A 20,123-nucleotide genomic window follows, 5' to 3' on the forward strand; every position below is an offset into this window, starting at 1 on the left:
ATCTCCAAGGGCAAAGCACTATGGTGGGTTTACAGAGGGAAGCTAAGGTGGTGTGTTTTGATAGAGTTGAGGAAGGATAACAGTTCTAAGGAGAGACCTTTGTGGTAGAATCGAGATGTGAAAAAGCAGAGAGAATAAATTAACAAAATAATGGCAAACGAAACACACTTCTGTCAGCTCGGCAGCTGATCTGCCTTGGGCCGGAGAAACCTTGCCCTTGGCCCACGTTCCTCTTTTGTACAAAATATTTACACGTTTGCTGTAAGTAAATACAAATTAAAAAGTACAGTGCATCAAACTGATCCCAAAGTGAGTTGGAGAGCAGGCAGCCTGCAATTCTTCGTCTCTTGCGGTTTACACTTTTGTAGATGAATACAGCGTGGACGTTACAGGGGTTTCTCTGTTTCCAGGCCAAGTATTAAGGAGCACGTGCAAAGTAGTAAGAATTCCCTTTAGCCCAGGGTGTTCCGTACTTGACCAAGAGCATTTGAGCAAGTGAATAGTGTGTGTAATACATACCACGACGGAGGCTCAACTCCGCTTCCCTGTTCCCCGTTGGCTTTATGTTCGGAAGGAAGGAGTGAACAAAAGGAAGAAAGCTCACAAGCCCAGCCTAGGCAGCAAGAGAGACTCTTACTCCAGACTACAGGCAGTGTTCAGACAGAACAAGACCTGACTTGAGAGATTTTGGAAATCCCGGCCAAATTCTTTGCAACGGGCTCAGGCTTACCTAGCAGCAGCAGCAGCGCCCTTCTCTTGCCCCTGCCTGCTCTTCCATGCAGATGAAGGGCGTAAGATTTGGACATAAAAATGTTCCCATGAAGAAGCTCCATTTACACTGGGTGGGGTGTAAACACCGTGGAGGACAATTCGTTTCGTTAAATGCAACCATAAATAATTGGAATAAATATACACCGAGTCACTTTACAGCACACACGCTTCTGGGCCCAGGTGTGGATAGTCCCGACACGCCGACATCCTCTAGGAGGGAAGCGGCGGCAGGAGCCTCCTCCTCTACTCACAGCTGGCGATGTGGCAACGGAAAGGCCTGTGAGGTATTTGACGGAACGAGAAGTCCCCTTAAGAGAAAACCAGGCGATTCAAAAGAAAAACAGCCGGATCTCTGTAAAGCAAGGCTCTTAGCGCAGAGTATCCTTTGTGGAAGGAACAAAATCAGTCCGTGCCCCTTTATTCCATTCTGGGTTTGTTTCTCTTGGGTGCTTGTAAACTCGCCGCACGGCTTTTAGTCGGAACGTATCCTGCCCACTTCAGCCAGAAAATGGGCAAAGCTCAGGAGTTAAAAGTGATGCCTAAGCAGGCGTAAGTTTTTCACCTCCTCTAACAATGGGAGTTGGATCCTTTACACCCCGACAGCTAACCCTAAAATCGGCCACACTCACCTTCTCACTCGCTCCCCCAAGCTCCATCCACGCATCACGCAACCCGAATAATGACCAGTATTCACAGTAATGTACAATACATACAGCTCTCCCATGGCTACAGACAAGCAACACTATTCGGAATCTTGACTCCCAGCCGCCTCCGCATACAGCTTGGACAGATGCGCGTGAGGGTTTTTTTTTGCCGGGCAGAGAGGATACGCCTGGAACTAAGTGCTGGCACTTAAACTCCTGGATAGCACCAAGCCAAGCAGGGCCCTTCAGAGAGCCCTGGGGTCGGAGGACAACCCCAACGCCGCTGGTTCCAGCGATGCCACCTTCATTCCATGCTTGCGACGCTCTTCACATTAGTCAAGGGCGGGGGGGGGGGAGAGAAATGTGCGTATGTGATGACCCTTTCTGGCGCCTCACAAGGGGCCTGGGAACAACCCACTGAGCGTGGTTGTTCCTCAGCTTCCTTTGGCTTCAGAGGGGAAGCGCCCCCACCGGTTCCCACGGAAGCCCGACTGAAACGAAAGGAAGGCCGCGGAATAGGAAGCCCAAGTGGATCCTGCCTGCGATGTCAGCGAGGAAGAGTAAAATGGGCTCCCGGAAGCCGCTGCCGCCGCCTTTCCTCCCCTCCTTTCCGGATGCAGCATTTTAACCCTAACCTCCGGTCATTTCTGAGTGCAAAAATGTGGCTGTGTTTCTCCTGCAGAGACCTGAGAGGCAGGTCTGTTTGAGTGCGAGCCAATTCACTGGGCAGGTTGGAAAGAAGGATTCAGACTTGTGGCATGACAGAACCCCCAAACAAGTGTGTGGCGTCAACATTTAGGCTCTGTGGAACCATGAATTGATCGGTTCCTTGTCACCAAACCATGAATCGATCAGTTCCTTGTCACCAAACACCAAATATGTGGAATGCTGTGAAGTTGCCACCACCCCGTCTCCTGGCAGAAAACAAGAACGGCCGATAAGGAGTCCCAGGGAGAGTCCCGCTGCCTTAGCGGTTGCAGAACACAGACGGTGCCGGCAGCAGCTCCATTTTTTCGCACTCAGAAATGTCAGGGGGAAGAACGCCACCTTGGAAGCCTCGCCATTAAATTCTTGTTCAGCGCTTCACATTCTTCTAATTATGAAAGAAATGTAAGGATGTTGAGGTTTGTGAACATCGGTCTGTGTACTAAACTCATCCTATAAATATTTCACAAACAAGGCAGCAAAGACAACCCATCCACCACAAAAGTCTACAAATATGAAACGGAAGCCTCCCGGCCACCGCTGTTGCCGAAGCGAAGGTTTGGAGGACAGAATCGGCTCCCGACGCTCGCCCCGTCGTCACCGGGAGGCGTTCAGTTGAGCGGGGGCCTCTCCGGGGGGCCTCCCGAACGGCGTCCCTTGTCTCGATGGGGAGCGGCTCAGCCGCTGAGAGGGTCCTCGCGGTAGTGGATGGCGTAACGGAGCTTTTCCAACATGATCTCTAGGGAGGAGTACTGTGGGAGTTTGATCATGAACATGCAGGTCTCGACGCGGATGTAGCGCGAGTCTGGAGAACCTGTGAAGAACCGCAGGAAAAGAGAGAGAGAGAGAGAGAGAGAGAGAGAGAGAGAGAGAGAGACTTATTGCGCCCTGTAGACGAGAGCCCTGTGGTCTCTTAGGAGACCTCGGAGCCTTTAGGATGCAAGGCTGAATTCTGCCTACCAGATCTCTCGTCGTCTGGCCTCAAACAGGCTCCCATTTTAAAGGGCAACTTGGCTAGCCGAGATCAAAGCAGCTGGTCCAAAGCCTCTCGGAAATGAGAGCCTGACTGAAACCACTCCAAACTGACTGGGAAGGGTTAGGGTTAGGTTACCGTACCTGAGCTGAGCAGGCCTGGCCTCTGATGTATGAAGCCCCTGGCCCTAAGCAAGGCCTGGCCTCTGATGTATGAAGCAACTCCTGGCCCTAAGCAAAGTCTGGCCTCTGATATATGAAGCAGCGGCACCCTCCCAGCTGTGTTCCCCGACTGGTGTCCAGAGGCATATTGTCATTATCATTTATGTGCTGAAACACCGCCCTCCCATAAAACGACGTCAACATCAGTGACAACCCTAAACTTTTCAACTGATGCGTTTCCCAGCCCATCACGTGCCTGGGAAAGGTCTCTGACACTGGAGGCCACCTGTAGCTGTCATGACTAGCAGTCATTGACCACCTGAGATGGAGAAGAACATTACGGGACCCTCTGAAAGAGAGTTGGTACCTGAACAGGTACATTTCCGTCTTCCTTCCTTCCTTCCGAGCCCCGCCCTCTTTTTCTTTCGTTATCATCTGTCTCGGATTGTAAGCCTTTATTTCAAACTATAAACCGCTTTGAGGCTTTGGCAGGAAGGGGTCAGAAAAACGTAGCAGCAAGTAAACAAAGGAGAGCCACCAAGTCAACTGGTGTGGAGGTCAAAGTGACGTTAGGAAGAACATTTGTCCGCGGCACCACATTTGGGGATCACGTCCCCTCGTTTGTTCATTCGGCCTTCAGTTTGCCGAGAGGCCTGAAATATTCTTTCCTCTTTCAAATATGCAAATGAAGTCTGCTCCTGCCAACTGGGCTTTCTGGAGCCTCTGTGTGTGTGTGTGTGACTTTACCTGCAGTGCCGTCCGGGGGTGCAATTTTCATGGGGTACGGCGGGACGTGGGCTGTGTCCGGCCCGCCGTCTTTGCAAGGGCAGGTGAAGGGGATGCGCTCTTGGTTGCAGGCAAACTTGATGAACTTGCAAAGCTCCTCCTGCGTGAACATCTCCAGCGCTCCCCAGAAGAACTCAATGTGCTGGTCGGTCTCCATCAGTCCCACTTGGTACATGGTATGTGCCTGCCACAGGGGGAGGGAGGGAGAGGAGGGAGGGAGGGAGCAAAGAGGTCGGGTTGCATCACATTTTCTTACGCCAAACAACAGTGCCCAGAGGGCTCCAAACCTTACTGAATTTTCTTTCTTGCCAAGCTTTTGGGTTGATTTCCATTTTCTCCCCTGCTACGGTGAGTTACATTTTAGCTGGCTCAGATTTTAATCAAGAAAAGCCTCCCTGTCCTGTTGAGATGGTAAAGACAGTCCTGGGGGATTGGGGGAGAGAGATCAGCCCCCTGTGCTCCTAGGCACATAAAGCAGGGGTGTTTATTTATTATTTATTTATTTATTACATTTTTATACCGCCCAATAGCCGAAGCTCTCTGTTCTCAGGGTCTCCCCTTGTTTGGGCAGACGTAGCTGCTTTCGTCCATCCAATGCTTGGAGGTGGCGTTGGGACCGGTCCTGCTCTGCGGTGCAGCCAGCCCCGGCGTACCTTGAGGAACTCCAGGTTGATGTAGGGGAGCCCACAAGTCCTCAGCTCCATCTCCAGGGGGGTCAACATGGTCAGAAGCTGCAGAGGGATAATGGAGCCCAGGCCGGCCCTCACGGCCATGACGCTCTCCGGCGTCTGCATCTCACGGAGCCTCAGGTTCCGGATGGCTGTGGCATAGACGTCCTTGTTCTCCCACCTGGAGAAAAAGAAAGATGTCCAGAGATTTGGGGCGGGGACACGGACACACACACACACTGGCCTCTGTTCCGGAGCCCGTGGGAAAAAGCTCTGGGCTCCCTGTCCATTCTCAAGTCCCCCCAAAGACTTCCACCTGCTGTTCAACCGTCAAGTTGGTCTGCGGCCTGTATGCTTTGAACGTGGGGATTTTAAACAGCCTTGACATTCTGTGCACGGTGTCTCCACGGTTCTTTGTTTTATACAACTTGCAGCCCTCCGTGAGTACAGAAATTTTACAGCTTTATAGTCTTCAGGACTGAAAGGCTTTTGAAAAACTTGCACGTAGCCATGAGTGCGTTCGGCCAAAGAGAGAGATTTATCCTAGGCCTTCCGTTGTTCCTCTCACTGTGGATTATGTCTGCAGCAAGTTTTTGTTATTGGTCATATCATTATATTTTAGGAAATGAACAATAAATACATTTTTAAAAGAGTGAGGAGTAAGAGATATTACGCGCGCGCACACACACACAGGCTGCGTTCACAGGTAACAACGTGCTTATTTGTGAAGAAGCTCCATGAAGCTCCCCCTTTGCTCTTCCTGGCTCGTGCAGCCACACCCGGAGCGGTTTGTTCAGCACGTCAGGTGAACGGGGGATCCCGGCTTGTTGCTCCCTTTACAAGCCAGGATTACAAACCAGGGTTTCTTCTTGGTTTATGACTCCAAGCTTGTAAAAGAAGCTTGTTCCTAGTTTGTTTAGCCGGTTGCAGAGGAACAGAGCATGAGCTCATGGGCTGCACGAGCTTTCTGCTCGCTCACACTAAGCCACGATTCTCCAGAGCCCTGGCTTAATGTCCCATGCAAACGCAGCCGGGGAATTGTGCCATTTTTGTTTGTGTGTATCCCTCTCTCCACGCCATGTATCCATGTCTAACCCTTTATCCTACCCCCCCAGTTCCTTTCCCCCCGGAAGCGAGATAGCATCCCTTTCCTCCTAGGCAAGGGACTGCCGAGATCATTCTGAGCCCTTTTCCGGCTCCGTCCTGTCCTTTCGGGGAAACTCCTCGCCTGACTCACGCGCCCAGGATGCACCCTCCCCGACCCCCTTCTGGCACTTTGCTGTGCCGCCGAGGGCTCCCCGTATCCCACCCCTCTGGGCTCTGCTACTCACACGACCGGGATGTGCCTGCCTCTGGCGCACAGCTCCACCTCTTCGCCCGTCATGGTCAGGTAGGTGAACTTGCAGCTGGGCTTGTTGGGGCAGTCGGGGCTTTCCATGGCGAGGTGCTGGGAGGCGATTTCAGCACACAGGGCCTCCAGCTCGGTCTCGTCGTTGAGCTAGGGCGACATCGGAGAGGGAGGTGGCAGGGGCCTGCCTGGGCCAGTCTTTCCCCAGGCAAGAGCCCGTGGCAAAGGCTTCAAAGCAGAGCCCCGCGTGCCCTGCCACGCACGGCTGGAGCTTCAATGCTGATGGGGCTCCCAGGTTCATTGAAATTGGGGGAGCCAATCCGTAAGACATAGGGTCACGGCCAGGCACAGCGGAAGGCCAGCCGACCTGAGCTCTCTGAACCAACACTGCGCAGGTGGGAGAATCGCCAAGGAGTTGTGAAGACTGGACCCTTTCTTAAACCCCTAGCTGTGTAGAAGCGCCTCTGGCCAGGAGGGCACCTAGAGAGGAAGGGCCTGGAGCTCTGGTCCAAAGGGCCCTGGCCCTGCTTGTGTCATCAGTATCACTAAGGGTGCACGGGGCAGCGGCTCCAGAAGCGGCAGGGAAGAGAGGCAAAGGGAGAATCGGGAAGCAGGCGAGATGCGGGGAGGGGCCTTGGCCCTGAGGAGCGGCACTTCTACAGCCTTGGAGCTGGGAGAGGTGACAGCGTCTCGCTCTCCCTTTAGGAAAAAGGGCTGTTGCCAGGAACACAGAATTAGCCTCCCTAGCGCTCATGAAGGGGTACACAGATCTCGTCCTGCCATCCTTACGGTGGCTGGACCCTGAGCAGACTGAGAAGCCATTCGTTTTCTTCAAGACAGACTGCTCTGGAGTAGAAATAAACATACAAATGCACAAGTGTGTGTGTGCATGATAGATAGATCGATAGATCGATAGATAGATATAAAACAATGTCATTCAGGGTGTGCTCCTCAATGCCTGAGTCAGCACCGTGACACAGCACTCTGCCTGAATTATGACCCCAAGAGGCAGCTGGAAAAAGCCAGATCCTTCTGGGAATGCAGCCAAAAGGAACAGCCCTGAGGAATAACCAAGCGCGAAACTTATTTGGAGCTTCCAAGAGGGAGCAGAGGAACCGCTGGCTGAATCCAAACGGAACACCTGACAGCGCCGTTCCCTGGACACGATTCCCTCCCGTGTCCCACCGATCCTGGATGAGCTCCTGCCAAAGTTTCATTGCTTTCAAAGAGGGTTTTTTGGGGGTGGGGGGCGGGGCGGTTGCAGACATTCCTGGCGGGCTGTGCCTTGAAGCGTGGCCGTTCTTTGCTGCCTCCTTGATGAGCATACTGTTGCGTGTGATATATTTGGAGAAGTATTTATAAAACTTCCGAGTTGCCTTTCCAACCCGTTAAGGCATTCAAACTGACGTAAAACAACCCCTAAAGTACCAAGTCACAACTTTAGAACGATCAAAAATGAAGGAACAGGAAAAAGGGCCCCGTTCCTAGAGTTTGGGGGCAGGCGCTGCTGGCTCTGGGCATTTAGAGGCCTCGGGATTTACAGGTAAGTCTGCAGACTTCAAGCAGGGCCGGTAACACCTGTGCTTTCCTTCTCCCTGGAATTGTAACTTTCGCTGATATTGCCTTTTCCGATATTTATAACTAGAAATGTATAAGAAGCCCTGATTATTGCCTGTTTATATTTCCCCCTTTTAATAAAAAAACTGTTAAAAAAAAGAAGAAAAGGAAAGGAAAATACCCTAGGTTGGGAAACTCCAAAGAACTCGGAAGGGAACGTTGAAAATGTCTAGCCTGCCTTTTCTGTGCGCTGCACCACTCATCGCTGCCTGACCTCCTGATTCTCAGCCTGCAATGTGATCTATACCGGTTTCTTTAGGGTTCCACTGAAGCAGATTGTGAGTCAGGGAAGGGGAGACCTCTAGTCACTCTTCATCCAGTATAGATCTTGGCTGGGGGGAAACTGCCCCCCTTTCTAGCTGTCCGTTGTCTGCTAGCAGCTTCTAGAGTGCCTGAAAGTGAGGCTGGGGGAGACGACGTCATTAAGAGACTTACGTTTTCAAATTTTTTGACGTAGTTGTAGGTCAGCACGTCCGCCTCCTGGAGGTCAGCGTCTGGGTCCAGGGGCTCTCCGACTAAGGCCTTCCAGAAGGAGGGCAGGAGGTCCAGGGGCAGGGGGACGTCCGCCCGAATGGCAATCCCCAGCAGCTGCCCAAAGAAATGCAAGAGCTGCTCCTCCCCGTAGCTGATGGGGCTGGGCGTCAGGATATACTTGCCCTGAGCAGCGGGAGGAGGAGAAGTACAGCGTTAGCCCAGGAAGCAGCGTCCACCCAGGAATTCTGATTTGTTCATTTATTACTGGTTGCATTTTCACCCCGACTTTCAAGCAAATGCTGCTCCAGGCAGTTTACGTATTTATTTATTTAGAGTATTTTTATCCCGCACCTCAGCCAAAAAGGTTGATCGATAAAGAAGACAGTCCCTGCCCCTCAGGCTTACATTCTAAAAAAAGACACGACACACAAGGAAAAGGGGATGGGGAGGGAAGAGGGAGAAAATAAGAAGAAATGAAGGAGACTGTTCAGGCTGGTGGGAAGGCCCTGGTCCGCCCTCTCATCTCCCAATGGAGGGGCAGACCCACAGCGCCTTCTTCTTCCCCACAGGGTCAAGAGGACACTTGCAGTTCAAGTGAGCATTTGAAGGACACACACACACACACACACACACACACCCGCGCTGCAACCTAGAAAGGGCCACCTCTCCGGGGCTGGCAAGTGAGAGCACCGATCAGCCGCGGCTTCGCCAGGGCGACGCGAAACCCATCCGTCGGCATCGCGTACCTTGTTCTTATTGACTGCCGAGCTGGGACACAGCAAGAGGAGGGAGAGCAGCGAACTCTGGAGCTCTTTGCAGACCTGCCACAAGAAGTGGCGGAAGGAACCGCCTGGGAGAAATAGGGAGGAGGCGTTCAGAGCCGCACGACGAGCTGGACGCCGGGCTTCTCTTGCGCAACGAGTAATTCTTCACCGTCGTTCATTAAAGAGGGAGTGAGGGGGAGGGGGGCGGGCAAGCAGCCCTCCAGAGAGCAGGTCTCTCAACCAGCCAACTCAACTCAAGTTGCACGAGCCACTTGCTAGACCAGGGCTGGGCCACATGCACTCACCCTCCCGGGCTGATTTTATGGCCCCTACCAACCCACGACCAAATTTGCACTGCAGTGGGGGGGGGGGAACACCCCTTCCCCCTTAAAACAAGACATGCAGGGAGCGCACACCTTGTTTTAAAGGGGAAACGTACTTCCGGAAGCGTCCAATCGGACGCAATTTTTGCTTTGAAACAAGGCAGACAGTTCAACACCGTGTGCCCAACATCTTCCACACAGTGGAAAGTGAACCGGGACAAAAACTGCAAAGCACTTTAAGGAAATAAGAAATGAACGACAATGTATTTGGGGAGGGCAGCATTTGGGGAGGCCGGCAGGCAGGCAGGCCGGCCGGCCGTGGCGCCTCCACCCTGAAAGAGCCGGGGGCGAACGTCGTGCGAAACGTTTCCTGCCCGCTTCTCCGAGCGCCGTCCGCGTGTGGCTGGCCCCCACGGCTGCCGGGAGTGGAACCCCTGGTTGTGCGGGAGGAGAAGTCAAAGCTGCTCACTCGTGCCGTGGACCTCCTCGCCCGTAAAACGGATGTTGAAGGCGTACGTGGGGTCCCCCCCGCTGGCCAGCTTCACACAGAGCTGCGAGGACGGGACGCAGGCCAGTTGCCGGGCAGCCTGGCAGAAGTAGGAGTTCTCCGAGGAGCAGATCTCTCCTGTTTGAGAGCAGGGAGAAGGAAGAGAAAGAGCGCTGAGGCTGGAGCGGCCGGGAAGCTGAACTCCCCCCAGCTCTGAAACCGTGACCCCCTTCCTCTCCCAACCCCAGTCAGCCACCCCAAATACTCTGCTGAATAAGCAAGGGGGGGCCACCATACCTCCAACTATTTCGAGCGGGTCCAGGGTGATCTCTGGGGCTGCGTGATCCGCCGTCCTTTGCACAGTGGCGTTCAGCACTCTGTTCATGACAGTCACTTTGGTGTCGTAAAAGATGAACCCTAAATACGAAGACACAACGTGCTGTGTTAGAACAGGCCTTCCTGAAGAAATAGCCAGTAGAAGTAGTAATAGCAGTTGTGTAATCCAGAGTGTTTCTGAAACCAACGCCCTCAGGACGCTGGATCCCCTCTTAAGGCTTAAGCCTCATTCCCTGCCGTTCACCCATTAGGAAGGAGTCAGGCCTGTCCCTTTCATCTCTTCCCCCCACCCTGCAAGAGATGGCGTGATTATGGCTTCTCCAGTCAGGAATATGAATTGTGGATGTCCCAGAATTCCCTCTGCCGGGCCGCTTTCCCCCAGAGCCAATGCAAAGCTCTGACCTTTGGCCTCCTGCAGCAGCGCAGCGATGCTGTTGGTGTACATCTCGGTCTGCCGGAGCTCCACCAGAGGCAGGAAGAAGGTCTCCAAAGTGGTGTTGAGGGACTGCAGCAGGGCGAAGCGTAGCCGCAGGCTCTCGAGGGGCACGTCTGCAACCGAACAGTGGGGTCAGGGACGGAGGCGAGGCGGGGCGGGGCCGGAGGGCAAAGCGTTCCCCCCTCCCCCCAGGCCACCCACACTCCTCCTCAGCACAGAGGCTCCCAAAGGGGGTCAGGCGCTCCGCGTCCGGCAGGCACACGTACTTAACAGGCAGGAGACCCGGGGGTCCGCCGTGTCGGCGGGGTCCAAGTAGACTTCATGCGGGTGCAGCCGGGCCGGCGTGATGGCCAGGTGGCGGCAGAGGCGGTTGATGTACTGGACCAGGGCAACGTCCGTCTCCAAGGACCACTTGCGGGAGGCTTTCTGAGCATGCCGGGCATCGATGCAGGCACACCTGGGGGAGCGGGAGAGGGCGTGACCAGGGGGGGGACGGCGCCTTGCGAGGGCTACGCTGGCACAAAGGTTGGCAAAGGGAGGCACGCAAAATGAGCCCCTTGGTGGGGCAGCCGTTAGCTGAGCGCCGTTCAGCTCCCCTCTTGCAAAAGAGAGCGAGGGAGAGAGCGGCACACGCGGGGCAGAGAACCAGTCTCACCTTTCAAAGTGGAGGTCGTAACCGCAGGACAAGATGGCTCGCCACACGCTACGGATGTCCTGCTTTGCCCGATCAATGACGAATCTGTGAAATCCATCCAGCGTCAGATACTTCTCTTCGGGAACTGAAAGGATCATCCCCCAAAAAACATCCCATGAGTCGAATGAACACAGGCCGCGCGTGCGCCCCCTGCTGTGCCCTGCCTCCTTCCTCCCAATCTCAGAAATGGACACGGCCTCGTCTGGATTTCTATTCATTCATTTTAAGATCAAGTATCCCGCCCTCCTATTCTAGCTCTCTACAGGGGCTTTTGGGGGATTTTTTTAAAAGTAAGCCCCATGAGAGAATGCCAAGGCAATTCAAGTAGAAGACCACGGCCAAAGCCCACGGAAGGAGCCCCGCAGAGCAGTGCAGGGGTGACTGCAAGCCAGGAACCGTGCTGCAGCTCCAGAGGCGGGGAGTTCTACAGCCCGGGCGTTTCCCCAGAGGCCTGGAAGAGAAAACCGGCAGCTGCCCACCTTCCTGTTTCTTCGTGGGAGACTTGTCGGGGTCTTTGTCGTCTGGCTTGCCTTTCTCTGGGGATTTGGGCTTCACCGTCGGCTTCTTCTCACTCAAAGCCGTCCTGCTGTCGTAGGGAAAAAGCTTCATGTCAGACGAGGCATTCCCACTGCGCTTGTGTGAAGCGTTTGTCTCCCAAGATTTCGAAACGGCTTTCGAACCCTTGGAAGCACTCAGCCTGTGCATCGCAGGGCACGGCTCCCATATGGGCTTATTCTGGGGCCGCCCTGCTGGAGAGCATGGGGCGACTCTTGTAAAAATGAAAGGGGGGCAGAGCGAAAGCTTGCTTGAAGCCACAACCTTTGACCCCCCCAAACCTCATTCCCTATTGAATGCGCCGCCCATCGCTCTGTATGATGGGAAACGCTCTGGGCGCAATCGAGAGATCGCTCATCCGGCCGGCCGAGAAATACCGGGTAAAAACCAGCCTCTCAGACTGAAAAACTAGATTCCAACGCTTCCCAGGAAATCCTGGCGCTATTCTCTAATATATCCATCTCCCTCTTTAGCAACACCTGAGAAAAGTGGCCGAGAGATGAGCTTGCTTTCTTCTTTTTCAAACAGGAGAACGCTTTTGAGACGGAGAGCTCGCTAGCGATGAGCAGTCCGAAGGGCGCCTGCCTGCAGCGGACCCAGGAAGGCAAAACCCTCTCACCTGACGCTGTTGAGGACAGCCTTCTCCTTGGCCGGGGGCTTTGTGACGGGCCGCTTGCTGCTCACGACTTTCACCGGGTGCTGCTCTTTGCCCGCCTTGCTGTACTTGCTCTTGTCAAACTTTGGCTTGGGAGCGCCGTATTTCCTCAGGATCTTCACAGCACAGCAAGAAGGAAGGAAAAGGAACGGTGAGCTCTGGGACTCAGGGCGCTTCCGGGTGAGGCTTTTACCGCGCAATCGCCCCGACTCATTCACAGAACTTAAATAGGGGTTCTGGACATCGTCGTCTTCCACTTCCGTGAAAAAAAGAAGGCGGAAGTCGCAGTGGGGAAACAGGGGAGGATGGCAAGGGGGCGACGACATCCTGTGGACCCCCGGAAAATGCGTGTGAACGAGCCGTGGCAATTCCACACAGACACTCGTGCAGAAGCTGCCCCGGTTACTGTGAAGACGGCAGGACTGGAACTGGACAGGATCTCCTCCGGGAGAAGAGAACCATTCTGCCACAGCAATGGATACGGAGGGGGTTCAAATCCCCACTCAGGCCGCAAAGCGCAATGAGAAACTTTCATAGAATCATAGAATAGCAGAGCTAGAAGGGGCCTCTAAGGCCATCCAGTCCAACCCCCTGCTCATTTGCAGGAATCTGCCTGAAAGCATCCCTGACAGCTGCCTCTTGAAGGCCTCCTGTGTAGGAGAGCTCACCACCTCCCTAGGTCATGGGTTCCATCGCCGTACTTTGGGCCAGCCCCTTCCTTTTAGCCTAGCCTACCTTACAGGGTCGTTGTGAGGGCCGATGTAACCACCCTGGGCATCTTGGAGGAAGGATGGGATATAAATGTACGTACTAACAAGAGGGAGGAGCCAGCGGGATCCCGGTCTAAAGGGGTGGGGTCGCACATTGTGAGACGCAGAACAAACACCGGCAGCTGGTTTGACAGGCTGCAGGCCCCGCCTTTCTCCAGGGCGGTCCGCCCCCTCTTCCCAGCCCAGCCCAGCCCAGCGCGGCAGAGCCAGAGCACGCCGCACGCCCACCTGGGTGAGCTGGTCCTCAAGGACCTTCTTCGGGGGGCGAACGTTGGTGAAGAAGGTGTGCAGCAGGTTCCCGGGAGTCTGGGCATTGATCTGCTCTTTGCTCAGGTAGATCTCGGCCACTTTGGTGGGCTTGGCCGGCGTCAAGCTCAGCATTTGCTCGGAATGGAGGCAGCTCTTGAAGATTTCGGTGAGGACGTCGCGAGCGCCTGGCACCAGCTTGTCGCCTGAAGGCAAGTCGAGAGGAGGAGAAGAATGGCAACAGAATTGCTAAAAAGGAAAGCCGGCGCCGCTAAACGGTGCCCTGCTCGTTCACGCCACACGTGGTACCGTCTGTTTTAAGCTGGGGGTGGGTGAAAGTGATTCGGGGTGGCGGCGTGTGCTTCCAGAAGACGAGGCCTTTGCCGTGCAACACCCCCATCCCCCTGCCTCACTCATGGAATTTTAGGGAGAAACGTCTTTCATTTGTAACCCTCCCGTGTTTCCCCATCACTTCTTTTCTCTTATTTCTTACCACAGAAAATCCCTTAAGGAGGCCAAGGCAGAACAGATGCACAAGGCCTTGGGACGGGGGGCATCCCAGGGTTCCATCCATTCATTCTTTCATTCATTCGCCACTTCTTTCCACAGGCTGCCCTTTGTGAAAGGGTTTGGCCCGGCTCCCTGCCTGGGTATCAAACTCAAGCAGTGCCGTGAAGCTGCCTTCGCCTCACAGCCGCCGCAAAACCCGTCAGGATCTTCCCTCGCATAAGACCCCGTTAGATGAATGTTGCTCGGTTTGTTCCGGGCGCGGGCATCGCCCTCCCTCAGGCCCACAGTGTGTGCAAGGCGCACTTGCTCAATGTGAAAGCGCACCCACCTTTGATGGTTTTGTCATTGAAGTAATCTTCCAGCGCCGGACTCCCTTGTGTATCGAACAAGCTCTGATTCACCGTCGAGACGGTTAAAATCTCCTCGGTGGACATTTCCATGAGCTCGTCTTCCCCGTCCAAACTCGACAAGCCAATCAGATCGCTGCTGTTGAATAAGCTGGCTCGGATCTTCTCCATCTTGGCCCGGGATCTTATCTTTGTTAAAAACAACAATAACACACGTTCGGGTGTGATTTCGAAGGGAAGCACCTTCCTCGCCAATCGCTGGCGAGCGCCTCTTTGGCTCCTGTGACGCCGAATTCCTGGCTCACTCGGCACATTCACCCATTCCAACCAACCCCTTCGGACCTCCCTATCAAACTAATTTGCCTCTTCCAAATCGAAATTCTGAAAAGAAAAACCAAGATCAAGAACCCTGAATACCATGCAAACAAAATTAAATTGCAGCATCGTTACAGTGATTTTTAAGTGATGTATTTTGAGAAAAAAAACCCAGCCCAACTGGATTGGATTTCAGGATGGATTGTTGTATAACTCTGCAGCATGAAACACAGCAAAATGCCTTGTGGCCCCTCAAAGGCTAGCGAACCAAGTCTGAGCTTTCTTTCGGGAGGCAAAAGCCTATAAAAAGTGGTGCAGCTGACAAAGTAGGCTGACAAAGCTCAGGATGCAACAAATTAGTATTTTAAGAAATGCCCCCAAACCTCGTGGACTAACGGCTTGCCGGACTTACCTGCAAAGTCTCAGCTCAGCAGCAACAAACAAACTGTCATTTAGTTCCTACTCCCACTCCAGAGGGAGGGATTCCCCCCTCTCTTTTCCTTCCCGCTGCCTTGGTCTTATACAGGGGGCAGCTAGCTGTCTTAAGCAGTCTAGATAAATGTTTAAGCCAGCTAGCTGTCCCCTGTATAAGGCAGGTGCACCACAGCGCCAGGCACATTGACCCGTCACCTTTCATTAAGAACATCGGAAGAGCCCCGAGAGTGGATCAGGCCAGGGCTTCATCTAGTCCAGCATTCTGGTCACACAGTTGGCCAACCAGCTGTCCATGGGACACCCACCCTCCCGCCCATGTTCCCCAGCAACTGGAGTACACAGGCTTACTGCCTCTGTTACTGGAGGCAGCAGGACTACTAGGCACTGATAGCCTTCTCCTCCAGGAATCTGCCCAACCCTCGTCCGCCGAGAGCCGTTACCTCCACCACTGCAAAGCCCTTGATGGGCCTCGAGGAGACCGGCTGGCTGTCCAGCGACGTCACGGTGTACATCGACCCGACGTCCGAGACCGAGGCGGTCTCCACATTGTCCAGCTGCTCCCCGAGGCTGCCCAGGCTGCCCAGGCTTCCCGTGCTGCACAGCGAAAGGTCCAAACTCTCCTGGCTGGAAACCACGTGGGGCTCCAGCAGAGCGGGCGGGACGGCCGTCTCCAAGACGCCTTGGAACTGGTCTACGGAGATGTCGCTAATTGTCCGGGAGATGCCCTGCGAGCTGCACAGGGAGGCCTGGCTGGTGGAAGCAGAAGCGCTGACGCTCATGGCGGGCGTGACGCTGCTGGAGCTGCTGACGTCCAAGCTGTCCACGCTGCCGGAGACCACGGGCTTGTCCAGCTCCGTCCGGGATTCCCCTCCCTCCGCTTTGTCCTTGGTCTTCTTAGGGTCCTCCTCCTGCACCGGGATGTAGATCTCGTCTTTGAAGACGCCGCCGTGGGCGTTGCAGGCCTTGCGGATGGCGACGCGCACCGTGCCTTCCTCCAGGTGGGTGGGGATCCCGGAAATCACCAGCAGGCGGCTGTGAGCCGTCGCCCCGACCAAGGCCTGGCAGGCGTCGGCCACGGCGTCGTTGGTCACGCCCAGCCCCTGGGGGTCCTTCTTCGTCAGGTGTCGGAGGATGATGAGCAAGGTGAGCGCCCGGTGGAACCACAGCATGTCCTCTGGCTTGCTCCCACCGATGCTCAGCAGGGCGGCGTCCGCATCGGCCGCGCGGGACGAAGTCCGTTTCCCCGAAGCCGACGTCTTCTCCCTCTTCATTTTCACCTTCTTCCTCTTGGACAGGAGGCTGGGGCTCTGGGGCGTCTGCCCGGGAGAGGAAGAGGAGGAGGAGGAAGAATCGCTGAGATTTGGGCCGCTCGTCGATGACATCACGTTGGCTGTGATGCTCATGTTGATGGGCAACGTCACTTCCGCCACGGCCAAGCAGACCTCCATCAGAGCGTGGAAATACGTGGAAAACCTCCCCTGGTCCGCTCCCCCCACTCCGGACCCGCCACAGGCGTTTCCAGACACCCAGTTCTGGGTTTCTTCGTCATACAGCTTGTGCAGTTCGGACTGGAGGGCCATCAGCATGGCCAGGCAAGGGTTCAGCTGCAGGGCGATGGAGGAAGACAAGCCCGCGGGGTTCTTCTTCTGCTCCAAGCCGTGGATTTTGCGAAGCAGTTCGGCCAGGAGATGAAACAGCAGCTCCTTCACGCAGGCCGCCATGTTGGTCGTCCAGAGGAAGTTCCCTAGAAGGACGGAAGCGGAATGTCAGGGAGTCAGGTCTTGTCAAAAACGTCCCACTGGAGCGATGGGCCTTTACAACAGAACCTGGACTGTTTTGCAGTGGATTTGGAGTCATGCAGCCCAATCCTAGAAATCTGCTTTTGAGGACATTTGCGTTGAGGCTGTGAAAACTGTACCCTACCCTTAGCTAGTGGGCCAGACAGTGTTCAGCTCCATCTCAGGCATTAAGAAGGCCCTAGCCCCCGCTCTCGCTCTGTGGACCTTTTTGAAGCCAGGGGAAAACAGGTCAGCTCCTGGGCCTCCACGGTGCCCAAAAGAAGCCACGTCGTGGCTGGAGTTGCGCCTCTCCCTCCCAGAGCTTCGAAAGTCCCTTTTATGGGGGAGGTCTCCTGAGGAGCAGGGGCCCGGTTTCTCCGCCAGCACCGGAACTGGCTCCTAGATGCTGCTCATTCCCCTGAGCACGTGAAGTGTTTTTGTTCATTTCAGAGCAGCTCATGGCATTGGGGCGGCGACCTGCTGCGTGGCCTTACGTCCTATCCCAGCGTATGACGCTTTCCCACTTCTGGTGGGGAAGCCTGAGACGAGCAGCACCCCTCTCACCTAGAATTTCCACCACTTGCAGGAGCACGGAGGCCGGGATCGTTTCCAGCTCCTCTTCGGATTTCCCGTCGTAGTCCTCCAGTTTCCAGGTCAGCAGCTGCTCCGCAAACGCCATGGCCAGCGGGAACTCCAAGGGCAAGGAATGCAGGACCAGCACAGCGCCAGGAGGGGGCGACACACCTGGGATGGGAGACACAGACATGGAGGCGCTGCTACAGGTCGCTTCCAGCAATGGTGCGATATTATTAGCGAGGAGGAAAGGAAAGGGAAAGGAACCTCTCGTGCAAGCACGGAGTCATTACTGACTCTTGGAGGGACGCCAGCTTTCACTGACGTTTTCTTGGCAGGCCTTACAGCGGGGTGGTTTGCCGTTGCCTTCCCCGGCCGTGATTACGTTTCCCCCAGCTAACTGGGTGCTCATTTTACCAACCTCAGGAGGATGGAAGGCTGAGTTGACCCGAGCCGGCTGCCTGAAACCAGCTTCCGCTGGGATCGAACTCAGGCCGTGGGGAGAGTTTTGGCTGCAGAAACTGCTGCTTTACTGCTCTGCGCCACATGAGGCTCATTAGAGAGGAGACAAACTTCAAAACATTGGGGTGGGGGGTGGGGAAGAAAAGGGGTTTAAAATCTTCTCCCACCTCCATATCCTTGAGCCAGGCTGACCCCTGGAATTCTCAAAAGACAGGATGTAAAGAGTGGGACGTTTTTCTCATTTATACCATTACTAGAACGGTTCTCCAATCATTTAGGATACCACCGCTGGTATCTGAGAGCCTCAATCAGCCTTGCCCAAGTTACTGCCCTCTGGGTGTATTGGACTGCAGCTCCCAGAATCCCCCAGCCAGCGTAACTGGATGGGGGATTCTAGGTGTAGCGCTCGAAAGCACCTAGAGGGCCCTGGATTGAGGAAGGCTGTCCTGAACAATGTAGCCCCAAGCTGTATTCAAGGCATTCTCCCGAAATCTGACTCGTAACACAGGCCTTACCCAATTTGATGTGGATCTTGTCCGTAGAGATGATGACCGAAGGATACTGGTTGGTCGTGGGAGGAGGGGTCAGGCCTGTGTTGGTTGGAGAAGCATCCCTGGGGTAGCAAACCGCCTCAATGAGGTTTAGCTGGCCATTCCTCTTTACTTTGTGACCCAGGCCATAGACCAGAATCCGGGCCCAAGGGGCCTTGTACAGCGAGGAGCTAGGAAAGAAAACGGAACGGCTGCTAGAAATTACGTTGTACGTTATGATTACCACCATGCATAATTTTCCCTTCCCAGGAGCAGTGCAATCTATAAAACGTGGCGGTATTGGCTTTGGAACACCCACACACTCACCCACACACAGAGTATTCCTTGAATGGGCAGGGGTGTTTTTAAGCAAAGCCTTATTCTCTGTTCACTCACGGTCACTTACTCTTTACGGAGTCCAGACTGGCTTTCTTTACAGGACACGACCACGAAGGCCGCGCCGGGGAAATTGACGTCCATGTTGACTTTGGACTCGGAAATGGGGAACTCTTCAGATGGGAACTGATCAGGAGCGTTCTGAAAATGGAATTTTGGAACGGTCAGGAAACCGCAATCTGGAAACGCAGCCATTACTCCTGCCTTTCTGAATCGATGCAACAAAAACCAAACACATTTAACTGTCTCACAGAGAGTGGGCTTGGTGAACGTGGAGCTGATGCGGGGAGTTCTCGCACCCTGCAAACATCGGGGTGGTGGGAGGCCACAAGGAGGTGGCGCCCTCTGGAGCAGCCTCCCTCAACCTGGAGCGCTCCAGATGTGTTGGACTACAACTCCCAGAATGCCCCAGCCAGCTCTGCTGGCTGGGGCATTCTGGGAGATGCAGTCCAACACATCTGGAGCGCCCCAGGTTGAGGGAGGCTGCTCTGGAGGGTTTTTCAGCAGTTGCTGATGCCTACGGGCGAGGCTTGGACGGGAATAGGCAAAAGCCAGAAGGGACGATCCTGCCAGGGACGTTGGAAGCACATAGGAAGCAAGTTGGTGCCAGGCGGAGGGCTCCTTGCGCTACCAGTTCGAAGGCCCTCGTGCAGCTATGCCGGCTTCTCTTTAATGGATTTTCCACGGTAAGGAATCCAAGACAGAAGCAGTCGTGGCAAAGCACGAGAGGGCTTTGAGTCTGGGCCCCCTGTGAAATTCTGTGAATGAGGCAGGCAGGGAGATGGCGGAAGAAACGCCTTTCCCGGAAGCCCCCTTTTTGCGCCCTTTCTCAAAAGGGTGGAGCTGATTTTCTGTCGCACGAGGACTAGAAGCGGGAAGCTTTCCTGCCCAGCCGCTATTTCCTCCCTTGGGCAAAGGGAGGGAGCTTTTTGTGCTTCGGTCTCCTTCAGAGCTTTCTCTGACCTGCTCTAAACAAAACAAAGAATTGACACCGTGACAAGGAAAAGGACATTTGAGCCAGGAAAGAGAGGCCTCCATAGCTTCGAGAATGCTGTTTTTAGACCGAAGCCAACACAACCAGAACATTCTTTACTTGCCTGCAGAAAGGAACAGATCTGTTTGGTCAGATCCAGCAGGCTGTCCTCTCCCTGATGGAGCGTCCGAGTGATGGCCACCGTGAGCCACTCCTGGACGGTTTGGGAACTGCCCTGGTAGAAGAGGTCTGTGGCCGAGCAGTTCTGCGAGTGGATGCAGTGCTGCAGGGACTGGGCCAGCAGGATGGAGCTGGAGCCGATGGTTCCGTCTGTCAAGTAAAAAGGAAAAGCCGCTCCTCTCTGAATGCCTGTTTCCTTCCCCCACCCCCA

At 54.7% G+C, this 20,123-nt stretch overlaps 1 protein-coding gene across 1 annotated transcript in view; it reads right to left on the reverse strand.

The window, feature by feature from the left end:
• Positions 1 to 1,748: 1,748 nt before the first annotated feature.
• The window catches only part of HECTD4 (HECT domain E3 ubiquitin protein ligase 4), an 88,863-nt gene continuing 70,488 nt past the window's right edge, over positions 1,749 to 20,123 (reverse strand). Inside the window, exons 57-76 of the mRNA XM_063144102.1 lie at positions 19,857 to 20,062; positions 18,770 to 18,900; positions 18,349 to 18,554; positions 17,363 to 17,542; positions 15,461 to 16,764; positions 14,252 to 14,459; positions 13,396 to 13,619; positions 12,362 to 12,513; positions 11,667 to 11,773; positions 11,149 to 11,272; positions 10,760 to 10,950; positions 10,460 to 10,606; positions 10,019 to 10,138; positions 9,704 to 9,859; positions 8,894 to 8,997; positions 8,109 to 8,330; positions 6,040 to 6,206; positions 4,694 to 4,889; positions 4,002 to 4,224; positions 1,749 to 2,934 (exon numbers count right to left, since the gene is read on the reverse strand). Of these exons, the coding sequence (XP_063000172.1) occupies positions 2,798 to 2,934; positions 4,002 to 4,224; positions 4,694 to 4,889; positions 6,040 to 6,206; positions 8,109 to 8,330; positions 8,894 to 8,997; positions 9,704 to 9,859; positions 10,019 to 10,138; positions 10,460 to 10,606; positions 10,760 to 10,950; positions 11,149 to 11,272; positions 11,667 to 11,773; positions 12,362 to 12,513; positions 13,396 to 13,619; positions 14,252 to 14,459; positions 15,461 to 16,764; positions 17,363 to 17,542; positions 18,349 to 18,554; positions 18,770 to 18,900; positions 19,857 to 20,062 (4,505 nt within the window). The 3' untranslated portion in view covers positions 1,749 to 2,797. The remainder of the gene's footprint in view (positions 2,935 to 4,001; positions 4,225 to 4,693; positions 4,890 to 6,039; positions 6,207 to 8,108; positions 8,331 to 8,893; positions 8,998 to 9,703; positions 9,860 to 10,018; positions 10,139 to 10,459; positions 10,607 to 10,759; positions 10,951 to 11,148; positions 11,273 to 11,666; positions 11,774 to 12,361; positions 12,514 to 13,395; positions 13,620 to 14,251; positions 14,460 to 15,460; positions 16,765 to 17,362; positions 17,543 to 18,348; positions 18,555 to 18,769; positions 18,901 to 19,856; positions 20,063 to 20,123) is intronic.

Source organism: Elgaria multicarinata, chromosome 18, assembly GCF_023053635.1.
Source record: "Elgaria multicarinata webbii isolate HBS135686 ecotype San Diego chromosome 18, rElgMul1.1.pri, whole genome shotgun sequence".
NCBI lineage: Eukaryota > Metazoa > Chordata > Lepidosauria > Squamata > Anguidae > Elgaria > Elgaria multicarinata.